Consider the following 12833-nt stretch of genomic DNA (forward strand, 5'->3'; position numbering starts at 1 on the left):
GAGGGACCCAGGCTCCTGGGCTGGCTGATAACGACTTCGGAGAGCGAGAGCTAGTGTCTGTCTCGTTTCACTTGACGCCTTCACTTCTTGCATCAGCTACTGCAGGCAAACAGCCTGTTGAGAACAGTGACCCTGTCCTCCCTAGTTTTCCTGACACTCTGAGAAGCGAGTTACAACACAACCCACTTCAGTTCCTATAAGCGTTACCTACTGACACTGTTGGATGCAACTGTACATGTGAGCACAGGTCGGAGCAATCTGAATTTCAGGGCTGAAAACACTTTACAGCTTATCTGGTCCAGCCCTCAACTTTACAGATGCAGAAGGTCATACGGAAAAGGATCGATGGCCAGCTCAAGGATCCGTATCACGTCAGTGGCAGAACCAAGCGGCACCCCAGCTTCTAGCTTGCCCCGCTGTGCAGACCCCTCCACATACAAGGGGTCCCCAGGCTCTGGGACAGAACAGGAGCAGAGGCTGGGATGGCCCCATCGTCACAGGGGTCCACGGCAGGGAACTGTGGCCCACAGGCCGCTGGCAAAGCTGAAGAACCAATGCTTCCCCGTAAGTCAGTATCCAGGGATGGGCCAGACAAGAGGCAAGGGCTCTCTCTACATCTAGATAATTGAGGTACTTCCTTTCCTACTGCTGCAATTCAAGTAAAAACAAATAAGCGGAGAAATTTTTATGACACACACCTGGCTAGAGAGTAGGAGGCTTTTTTTCTTTCCTTAGTGGTAGAGTATTTATTTAGCTTTGTGGGGCTTTACTTCCACAACCCTATGAAAGTTCCATAAATTATGGGAATAAGGTAAATAACCTGAGTTATGAGGCTTTCCTACATTAATTTTCAGAAAGTTAATGGTTATGAGTACATGATCACAATCAAAATGGTAAAATAAACCCAAGGACAAGGTGTGACACTGGCCTTTAAAACCTGGTTTATTAAGCTGGACCAGTGATTTTCAACCTTGGCCACACATGAGAACCAAATGGCAACCATGTGAGTTAACCGCCTCGGACATTCAAGCTGGTCAAGCCTTCTAATGTCTACACCTCAGACTTCTAGTTTTCAAGGATGAGGCCACAGACTTTGTGGAACAGACAAGTCATACCTACTTTGCTCTATCTGAATTCCTGACCCACAGAATCCATGGGCATAAGAAAATGGTTGTTTCAGACCACTAACTTTTGGGGCAACTTGTTAAACAACAATCGGAACTGGGACATGTGAAAAGCATTTAAAAATCCCAATGCCTAAGGTGCACCCTGGCTTAGCCAGAAAGAAAGGGATGCAAGTCATTGCGGGACCCCCAGACATCTATTTTTAAATCACCTCGGGGACACCTGGGTGGCTCAGTTGATTAAGTGTCCGACTCTTGGTTTCAACTCAGGTCATGATCTCTCAGTTCTTGAGTTCAAGCCCTGCATTAGGCTCTCTGCTGACAGCTCAGAGCCTGGAGCCTGCTTTAGATTCTGTGTCTCCCTGTCTCTCTGCCCCTCCCCCACTCATTCTCTGTATCTCTGTGTCTCTCAAAAGTAAATAAACAGGGGCGCCTGGGTGGCGCAGTCGGTTAAACGTCCGACTTCAGCCAGGTCACGATCTCGCGGTCCGTGAGTTCGAGCCCCGCGTCAGGCTCTGGGCTGATGGCTCAGAGCCTGGAGCCTGCTTCCGATTCTGTGTCTCCCTCTCTCTCTGCCCCTCCCCCGTTCATGCTCTGTCTCTCTCTGTCCCAAAAATAAATAAACGTTGGAAAAAAAAAAAAAAAGTAAATAAACATTTAAAAAATTGGTGGGGGGGGATGCCTGGGTGGCTCAGTTGGTTGAGCATCCGACTTCAGATCAGGTCGTGATCTCACGGTTTGTGGGTTCAAGCCCCACATCGGGCTCTGTGCTGACAGCTCAGAGCCTGGAGCCTGCTTCGGATTCTGTGTCTCCTTCTCTCTCTGCCCCTCCCCCACTTATACTCAGTCTCTCTCTCTCTCTCTCTCTCTCTCTCTCTCTCTCAAAAATAAATAAATGTAAAAAAATTTGTTTTAATTTTTTTTAAATAAAGCACCTCAGGTGATTCTAACATGCAATCATGTCTAGACCTGGGCTGTCCAATACGGTAGCCATCAACCACGTGTAGCTGTTTAAATTTAAATTAAAATTAAATTAAGTAAAATTTAAAATACAGTTCTTTGGTTGCACTTAGACACATGTCAAGAGCTCAGTAACCATATATGGCTAATATTGCCATATTGGATGCAGATATATAGAACATTTCCATCATCACAGAAAATTTTATTGAACAGTGCTAATCTAGACCAGTTCTCAAAGCTCGGTCCTGAGCTAACAGATCAACATCACCTAGAAATTTGTTAGAAATGCAAACTCTTAAGCCACATCCCAGACTGACTCAATCAGAACTTTTTTGGGGTGGGGGCTCTCCAAATGACTCTCACACACACTCAAGGGCAAGAACGACTGATCTTGTTACTGACCCTACAAAATCATTTTCCCATGACCTATCTCATATTTAAATCTATAAATCATCAGCTTTTAATTCCATTATAATGTAAGAGAATAGTTCATGTAGTCATATAATTCCAAAGGTGTATTTTTAAGTTAGCAAATTTGCATGAGAAGAAATGCCTTTCAGTTAGCAAAAATTCTAAAAAGTCTCATAAAGATGCCCTCAGTTATTTATAATCATTAAGAGAAACAATCTTTAGGCCCAAAAACATCTAAATGGTTAAAAATTACATGAAACTCAACAAACCATTCAATTATTAAAATTATAATTGGGAAACTTACGTTGCATGCATGACAAAAATATAAATGAGAGAAAAGCAAAACAGAAAACTGAAATTGCAAATCTGTGTATTACACAGACAAGGACAAAATGAAGGTAGAGGAAAAATAAGAATAACTGGTTAGTCTTGGCCAGACAATGACTCCCATCCCTTTTTCTTTCTGCCATACCTCTTATAAAGTTAACAATGGAAAAACATTTTAGAGTATCTAAGGAAGCAACTTTCTAAGAAGATGTAATTGTGCTTTGATGTGAAAAGTCCATTGCAAGAACAACTTTGTAAAATAGTTCTACTACTTTATCAGTGACTCACTGAATTGTTCATCTCATAGAAACACGCAATCAAGACAGGACTGAAGCAAATGATTAGGCTTAGACAAGTTGTCCTTTCCTGAGAGTCACAAGGATTTCTTCTTTCTACTCTTCCTTTTAACCTTACATTCTACATTCAAATAGAAGGATTGTGTATTTTTACAAATAAAACTTTAGAAAGATGTGAAAGCCTGACATTTTTTCTTTTAGTTTCCACATATTTGTTGGGTGATAAAATGCCAAATAAACTAATTACCCAGGAAGAATTTCTCACATTTTCTTCTTACATTTGCAAACATAAAGTCCCAGAAATGTTTTGTAGAGTGGCCTTCTTTGAAAGCAGAGCTCCTGAATCCCACATAAATCAACTCTTGATTGTTTTAATACATGTTTTCATATAAATTTTAGCATTACTTCCTTTATTGACAGCTCCGTTGTTATTAAACTGAATTTCTTACGTTGTCAAGGTACGGTGTAATCTTTCTGAGTTTCTGTGTTGGTTTCTCAGCTATTTTGTTTCCTATGCTGGTAATATTCTCCAAACTCCTTTAAATTCTAAATGCATAAACACGTTCTCTACTCTAGCTCCAGGGAAAATTTGAGAAAAGGTAACTGTAGTTGAATAACTCTGAGAAACCTTGATGTCTTCAGGAAACCTGTTCCTGTAAATTTCTTAAAAATATGAGTGAGAAGCATATTTAATTTTGTTAAAAATTGGAAACAATCCAAGTTATCCACTTATATCCAACTAGATTTTACCAGAAGAAGCCAAGTTAACTGGGCTGATAAACTGGCCAGTTTGGTACCATTTAGAAAAATTTTCCCAGCCCCATAAGCATACATATTTTTAAATGAAAACTGACTCCAAAAAAAATCTCTCAACTAAAATTTTTGCAGTAGTGATGCAAAAATAAGATTTTTCTACTTTTTACAGCTTTTTGTACCGGCTACAACTAATTATCTTCATGATTGCTGGTAATTAAGCATCGTCTAAGGCAACTACTACCTTCAATTACAGGGTTTACGTATGCTCTTAAGAAAAAGGAAATAATTATTTTTATTTCCATTATTGGAAGTTAAACAGAAAAAGGGTTGGATAGAAGGTTTTAATAATTTTTTTTTTTTTTTTAAGCAGTGAAGAGAACTTACAAAATCCTTTGTGTTGGTGTGTTGGGCATTCTTGAATCTAGGCACTGAGAATACAAAGATGAATCATATATAGTCCTTGCCCCAGAGAAACCAGAGTCTAGCTGCATTCAGCTCCAACTGAGCAAAGGTCCTTAACACAGAAGACGGAGATCAACACAAACAAAACAACACACTTAAAAGAAAAAAGCAGACTATGTCTAGAAAACTATCATTAATGTCCTCAGAAAGGGAGTGAAAATACCAAGAAACAAAAATAGGCTACTACTAAAAAAAAAAAAAAAAAAAAAAAAAAAAAAAAAAAAAGGCAGAGGCCAAATAATGAGTTCTTGGAAATTAAAAGTATGATAGCATAAAAGAAAAATTAAACATAAGGGTTGAAAGATAAAGTGGAGAAATCTCTTAGAAGGTAGAACAAGGACACAAGTTCTCAGGTCAAAAAGGTCTATTGTGATTTCTCAAAAACAGAGAAGAATATTCTACAAGATTCTAGAAAGTGAAAATCTATGTAACATCTAAAGGATTAGAAAACTAACTTTGGACTTTTCAACAGAAACATGGGAAGATAAAAGACAAGAGAGCAACCAATGCCTTTAAAATGGAATATTTTTAAAAAAAAAATTTAATGTTTATTTTTGAGAGAGAGACAGAATGGGAGCAGTGGAGGGACAGAAAGAGAGGGAGACATTGAATCTGAAGCAGGCTCCAGATGCCCCTAAAATGAATTTGATACCCACGTAAACTATCAATGAGATGAGTGGGTAGATTAGACATTTTCATGGTTTCAAAAAACTTTGCCCTTTCTATGGAAGCCACTAAAGAACATGCCAGGGCTCCTGAATGGGTCAGTCACTTAAGCGCTGACTTTGGCTCAGGTCATGATCTCCTGGTTCTTGAATTCGAGCCCCACATCAGGCTCTGTGCTGACAGCTCAGAGCCTGGAGCCTGCTTTGAATTCTGTGTCTCCCTCTTTCACTGTCCCTCCCCTGTTCCTGCTCTGACTCTCTCTCTCAAAAATAAACATTAAAAACAAAAAAGAATATGTTCTACAAAATTAAGGCAGTAAACCAAGAAAGGAAAAGGAAACAGAAAAACAAGAGATTCCACACAGAAAAGAGATAAAAGGAATCCTCAGAATAATGTGACAGGCAACCCCAGGTGATAGCTAAGTCAGGCACAGAAGACTACCCATTCATAAAGGAGCATATTGGAAGGCTTGAGATAAACGTCTCTAAAAAGATGAGATCAAGAGAGAACTTAATGTATTTGAATGTCCTTGAATTTCCTGAAAGGAGATTTAGGTAAGGAGCAGATAAAATTTAATGATTTAAATGTTGAATTAAGGATAAGTACATAGAGGGGCGCCTGGGTGGCACAGTCGGTTAAGCGTCCGACTTCAGCCAGGTCACGATCTCACGGTCCGTGAGTTCGAGCCCCGCGTCAGGCTCTGGGCTGATGGCTCGGAGCCTGGAGCCTGTTTCCGATTCTGTGTCTCCCTCTCTCTCTGCCCCTCCCCCGTTCATGCTCTGTCTCTCTCTGTCCCAAAAATAAATAAACGTTGAAAAAAAATTTAAAAAAAAAAAAAAAAAAAGGATAAGTACATAGAAAAAGAAGCAAATTAAAGAAAAAAGAAAAGCAACTGTTAACTCCAGGGAAAAAAAAATTTGTATGACAGAAAAAGAAACCACAGAAGAGCACATGGCTCAATTGTAAACAGCTAATTATATTATATAGTCATATAAATAATGTAAATACTAAATATTCATATTATCAAAATTACCATATAACTATACTGGGGAAATGGAGGATGGGAAGAATTTGGGGGTGAGGTGGGGATAGAGCATTGAAAGAGAACACAACACACATAAGAAACTAGCACTACCAGTATGTTATTCAGAAATATGGAGGGAAATTCCAAAAGAATAAGCTAAAATTGCTATTATGTAGTTGCCTCTGGGGAAAGAAATGAAGAAGAGGATTCCTTCTTTTTTTATCACAGCCCTTATAAATTATAGAACTACTTTACACTTTAAATTATGTACACTAGGGGCACCTAGCTGGCTCAGTCAGAAAAGCATGTAAATTTTGATCTCAGGGTTGAGTTTGAGCCCCATGCTGCGTGTGGAGATTAAATAAATACATAAAGTGCACAGATTTTATACACATATTACATATATACATATATGTATTCAGAACCCAGCCTCTTACCCACTAAACCTGTTTTTCAAATTATAAATTTGTAACCCATTAGTGGGTTATGAAATCTATTAAGCAAGTCAACCATCATTTCTAAAATGAATTAGAACAGAGAGGGATAGAAAATAACAGATACACTGCATATAGTAAAATTTTTGTGAACCTTCAGACACGTGCATACACACAAACACAGTCCATGATGTTAAATGTAGTTTTCACTGTGGACTATGAATAAAATAATTTTAAAAACATTAATCTACATTGCATTATAATTACATTTAGTCTTATTTCTTAGAAGTAAGAAATTCCAATCTACCTTTATTTTAAAACAAAGACACGGAAAGCACTGACAGATAATGAAAACATTCCATAATAATGCTCTTTAAAATACCACGAATGTCATGCATGAAGAATGATCACTCTTAAGTTAATGAAATCTAAATGCTCTGCTTTCTTACAATCGACTATAATATTTGAGCTAGAAATATAACAACACAGAAAACAGAAGAGAATTCAAAGTCACCCAAATAATTTTATAATGTGGAATTTTACTGATCCTTAGGTGATCTATTTTTTAAAATTTCATATGACTTTCACTAATTTCTAAATTTCTGATCTACAAAGATACTTGAGCAGAAGGTGCCATCCTAGAAGCCTTCGGAATAGCAGGGAAAGCCAGCTTGGAGGAAAACAAAAACAAAAAAAAACTACGACATACAATACATAAACTAGAAAATATATACACAGTTGACGAAGACATAGCTTTCTCCCACGGACCAAGCATACCCTTTACAAGCTACACCACACATCCCGCAGTATGGAAAAATCGGTCAAGAAGCTAAAACTTTGATGCTCTTTTACTAAGAGCCTAAATTTAGCCCATTTTTCTTTCCACCTAGCTGGGTTATACATGCACATTGCTGTGAATGCTTACCCAACAATTCACTTACATAAAATAAGATCAAAACATCTACAGAAACAAGTTCCATTATACTCTTCATAATAAAGCTTCACTTCCTAAAAGTTATAAAATCAGGTTCATAAGCTACCCATCTGTATTTTTAAAACCACCACTCCCATCCAAACTGGACATAAAAAAAGAATGAGTATTAACATATGGGTATTTAAAGATATTTGTTGAAATATACATAAACAATAGATTCACGTGTGTGTGTGTGTGTGTGTGTCTAAAAATATACATTGTTTCGGAGAGATGAGGGGATGTGAGAACAGGGGAGACAGCAGGGTGAAAGAGTTTGCACCATGTGTCTCTTGATGCTTCGATTTTTAAACTATTACCTGTTTTGGCAATTAGGGCTTCTTATTCTCTTCCTTTTCCTGAACTGCCTTCCTTCTGCATCCCTAGTCCACGTGCTGCGTGCATAGACACACAATCAGCCAGAAATAATCTGTGGCAGGTGTGTTTTCAAGCTTGCTTTGACAAAGGACTTTCTCCTGATCTTGAACATGTGAACCTACACTCTTAGCAACCACAAGGCCAACACAAATGCTATCATCTGTCCCTGCAGGATGCCAGGACCCTTGGTCATTTCCTCAGCCCTTCCTCAGTACCCCCATCACACTGGGGGACCTAACTCAGTGCAGACGTTTGCTGAGTGCCTGCTATGTGCCAGGTACTATCTGGAGGCATGGGACACAAAGGGAAGTAAGATAAGGTACCTGCCTTCAGGGAGCCTGCAAACTCAAAAGGAGACAGAAGAGGAAACTGGTAATTTCCAAATGATATGGTACATATCAAAAATATTGTGGGCCCATAGTGATCTTTGGATCCCCTGTGCCGAGAAAGGTACCTAAATGATCTGAACGTCGTAAACATCTCCTGAATGGTAAATGCAATAGAATTTTAAGAAACATGTTCATATATGTCTTAATATTTCAAAAAGGTGATGAGTGTATGTGTCAACTATTAACCTGATATTGTATTATATATTACATATATTATATATATGTCAACTATTAACTCTGTAGTGAATTTTCTTACAATTTCAACACAAATATATTTAACCTCAGAAGCCCCATGATCTTTTGGTCCTTAACATGTAGCCTTGGCTTAGATTCCATAAAGGAGGAAAGTTGTGAAAGCTAAGCCTGTTTCTTTCCCTGGAAATCAAAGCACCCTTGCTTGGTTTTACTTGTTAAGACTGAAAACTTTCACCCACTAATTTAAATTTTCTACTCATGGTTAATACATTGCAACTTCTTGCAATTTTCAGGAAAATAATAATTCTCACTTTGACATAGGTCTGCCAATATTATTTAAACACTTGAACTTCTAGGTAAGAAAAATAATATTCCCACCTTGCCCTGAGCTCTGTCCCAAAACAAATGATAGAAATGAACTGCAAACATAATATGAAGCATGGTTGTAATTAATCAACCCAGAGCCCAAGGGAGGAATCATTTCTATTTTTAAATGCACTGTTGCTTTAAGTGAAAACCTGGTGGAGAAATATGACACCAAGCTGCATAACGAAAATCAAAATGCATTTGATGTCTCCATCCTTGCAAAGACAATAGTCCTAACCTACAAGCGGCTCTGTGGAGTTGACTCCACTCAAGTATTCTGCAAACTGCATGACCGGTACCCAGGCAGAATTCCACAGAAGGGTCCATCCACCAAAGAATCCTATCTGTCAGGAGGACAAAACAAGAGAACTCCCATGTTTCAATGCTATTCTTACAGCTTCAGAGAAGGGGCTATTCCAATAAGCAAGCAGATGGATAAATTCCCAAATCATCCTACAAACCTTTACTTAAAAGACCCTGATTAGTAACTGCAGTGGTGGCCCTCAAAATGATCAACTAGTTATTGAGCATTTCTAAACAACGGTCTACAGTTATCATTTTTATCCAAGTTCCACAGAATTAAATGTTTCTCTCCACGAATCACAAAGCTCATTTCATTAAACAGTAGCTAACAGTAGCACTCCCTACGGTTAAGAGTGACAAGGAGCAGGTGCCAAACCAGCAAAGGAAACAGAAGCTACAACTACATAATAGAAGCTAATATTAATGTTCTACCTGTTTCCCCGGCAGCTTTGAAGAATCTGACCTGGCAGAATTTGGGAGGGAGGGGGGGACAACATAAAAATACCCAGTTTTAGAAAAAATGTTGATGCTGTGTGCACCTAATTTAATCTGTAAATATTTAAATTTACTCAGTTGGCTCATTAGCACCATGAAATATACAACTATAGTACTACGAATGTATCTAAAATAATATAAATATTTACAATGTATCCAAAAATATTATCCAAGGATAGATCCATTACTGAAAGCATTTAACAAACATTTGAAGTATAACTTAGCAATTTACTATCACTATAACAATCTGCTATAGGTAGTCTGAAAACTGAATAAAAATTTCTAGCCTCAGCACAAAATGCAAAGAACTCCCAATCTCACCTCCTGACACCTTCTTCCCCCAAATTTAGCAAAACTGTGCCTGAACACCACATGATTATATATTTCATTAAACAGTAGCTAACAGTAGAGCACTCCTTATGGTTAAGAGTTGCTTCCTTTAGCAATAAAATAACAAATCCTACTTCAGTCTCTATTCAGTGCCAAACCTCCCAACAGCACAAATGACTAAATTGTAGCGCGTCGATCAACAGGTGACTTTTAGAAACACACTTATACTCATGTCCCAGAGGAATTAATTCTGTCAAACTTACAGTTTTCATCTTTCCGATTTTTACAAGCTACTGCACTGCGATGCTGAATGAATTCCAACCGTTTTCTTCTCAGGGGCTTACCAGAAAAATGCCAAATATTCAAATTATTTTAAGGCATTTTCCCATACTGCTGCGTGGAATAGAGCAGAATTAATAAGGATCCAAGAGTTACCACTTTTCAAATGCAAATATGTTGCCATCTAGTAAATGCAGCCCCTTTTTAAACATCCCCCCAGTGTCTATGCAGCTCAGGGCACTACTTTTGTTTCCCTGAAAATCAAAATTCGCGCATTACATTCAGGCATTATCTAGACCCAGCACCAACAAAATAATAGACTTTAAATGGTCCACGCCTCAGCCTGCATCATACAATACTGTTCGGCTTTATTACGCCCCCCCCCCTTCATTTTACATACAAAGTCCCTAAGCAATTCTGCCAAATAAAGCACACTGTGAAGTGGTAGGGGAAAAACGAGGGGCACTGGGTTTCACGAAAACAAGGCCTTGGGATGGTCGCTTGCCCCCTCAGGCCTCAGTCTTCTTATCTGTAAAATGTGGGGCTGGTCGTCTGTAGGGTTCCCTCCGGCCCCCTCTGTCCGGGTGCCGCGAAGCCGGCCGGGGACGCAGCGGACTGGTGCCGGCGGTGGCCCGGGGTGCCCTGCCTGAAGCCACTCTAGACGGGAGGGGACAAGGGGGGGGGGGTGCCGCGGGAGGAGAGGAACTTGGACTTGTAACAGCTTCAGACAGGAGCGTGCGACAAACTTGAAGCCGTCCCCGTAACCATACGGAAGAGCCATCCCATTTTCCGGGCTCCCACTTGTAGGAGACTGCGGGTGGGACCCCCCTGCCCGCCCTCTCGGCTCCCCTTTACCTTTCTCCCTGTTTGGTGTTAGAAGGAGGAGGGTGCAGGACCGTTTGATTCCCTTCCATCTCCACCACGCACTTGGTGTTCAGTTCCAGTTCTGAAAGCAAGAGGGGAAGGGGGCCGCTGCCGCAAGCCGAGCATCCGCGCCTGCAGCCCCCAGGGCGCGGGGCTCTCCCGGGGGGCGGCCGAGCCGGGAGCCCGGAGCCGGGAGCCGCGCGCCCGGGAGGGGGGGGGGGGGCTCCGCGGCCAGTGCGGCGCCGCCTCCGCCCCGGCCCCGCCGCGCTCTCGCCGCGCCCCCCCCCCACCGGCCCCGCGGCCCGCACTTTCCAAAGTTGCCCCCGCCCTCGGCCCGACCACAGAGAAAAACGGGCGGAAAGCTGCTCACCTCGCCGGTTCATGGGCCGGACCCGGACGGCAACTTTTACCTTCGTATCCGACATGTTGGCGGCGCCCGCTCGGCCCCAGGCGGCCCCTCACGCGCCGCGCCGCCGCCGCCGCAGCCGCGCGCCCCCCGAGCGCGGCCGCCGCCGCTCCGCCGTGTGCTCCGCGAGGCAGCGCCGAGGCGCGCGGGCCATCCCGGGGGAGCGCGACGCGGGGCACGGCCGGGCCCGGGGAGGGGCGGGCGGGCGGGCGGGAGCGCGGGGCGGGGCGCGCGGCGGCGGCGCGGGCGGGAGGAGGCCGCGCGGCCCGGCCCAGGCGCCGCTCTAGCCGCGCCGGCCCAGCCGAGCGCGCCGCGCCGCCGCCCCTCGCGCCCGCCCCGGGCCCGGCCGCGCCGCCATCTTCCGCGCCCCGCCCCGCCCCACCGGGGCCCGGGGCGCTGGGGAGGCCAGGCCCGGGGCGGGTGGGGGCGCTCGGCGGGGTCCGGGGCGCTGGGGAGGCCTGGCCGGGGGTGGGGCGCGCGGCGGGGCCTGCGGCGCTGGGGAGGCCGGGGCGCTGGGGAGACTGGGGCGCTGGGGAGGCTGGGCCGGGGGAGGGGGCGCGCGGCGGGGCCTGGGGCGCTGGGGAGGCCGGACAGGGGTGGGGGGGCCGGGGGCCTGGGGAGTCCCGGGCCAAGCCTGTGCCGGCACCCGCGGCCGCGGGGACCCCCAGGAGCACCGCCTGGAACTTGAGTCCCCCAGGGGGGCCGCTGTCACCCGCCTACCGGGAGCCCCAGGGCGCACCGGGTGGGCAGGCCTTACCCACGGAATGAAATACGCTGCGACCGCACTGCCAGCACACCGCCCCCTCCGCCCGCCCCACACCCCGTGCAGCGGTCTTTTCGGGTCCAAGTGGGGGCCCGAGGCTAGAAATGAATCTGTGCATCTGTCGCCGACAGAGTGTGTGCTTCTCAACAGCGCTCTCGCTTCCCTTCCCTTCCCTTCCCTTCCCCTCCACTTCTCCTGGGCGAGAGACGTCAAGTGGGCTGGGAGGGTCATTCGCTCTTACATAAGAATTTAATAGCAATGGGTTCTGTCGTCCTGCCAAATGCAGACCTCGCTGCCTGGGCGGAACTGGGTGAATCTGATTGATTCTGTTTGGTTCAACAAGTGCTTATCGGGAGCTTACTGTGTGCCAGGCAATTCTGAAGCGCACCGAAGTTTAAAATTCAGACTTTAGGGGCGCCTGGGTGGCTTGGTCGGTTGAGCGTCCGACTTCGGCTCAGGTCATGATCTCGCGGTCCGTGAGTTCAAGCCCCGCGTCGGGCTCTGTGCTGACAGCTCAGAGCCTGGAGCCTGTTTCAGATTCTGTGTCTCCCTCTCTCTCTCTGACCCTCCCCCGTTCATGCTCTGTCTCTCTCTGTCTCAAACATAAATAAACGTTAAAAAAAATTAAAATTCAG

At 43.9% G+C, this 12833-nt stretch overlaps 1 protein-coding gene across 3 annotated transcripts in view; it reads right to left on the reverse strand.

The window, feature by feature from the left end:
- The window catches only part of KIF13A (kinesin family member 13A), a 209641-nt gene extending 198158 nt beyond the window's left edge, over nucleotides 1-11483 (reverse strand). For all 3 annotated transcript variants that reach the window (XM_047101542.1, XM_047101541.1, XM_047101544.1), the window contains exons 1-2: nucleotides 11400-11483; nucleotides 11021-11111 (exon numbers count right to left, since the gene is read on the reverse strand). In XM_047101542.1, coding sequence (XP_046957498.1) covers nucleotides 11021-11111; nucleotides 11400-11454 — 146 coding nt within the window. In that variant the 5' untranslated portion in view covers nucleotides 11455-11483. The remainder of the gene's footprint in view (nucleotides 1-11020; nucleotides 11112-11399) is intronic.
- Between the last annotated feature and the right edge of the window lie 1350 nt (nucleotides 11484-12833).

Source organism: Lynx rufus, unplaced genomic scaffold (assembly GCF_022079265.1).
Source record: "Lynx rufus isolate CCGP_SWC_20201006 ecotype Redwood Valley unplaced genomic scaffold, mLynRuf1.p SCAF_6, whole genome shotgun sequence".
Classification (NCBI taxonomy): domain Eukaryota; kingdom Metazoa; phylum Chordata; class Mammalia; order Carnivora; family Felidae; genus Lynx; species Lynx rufus.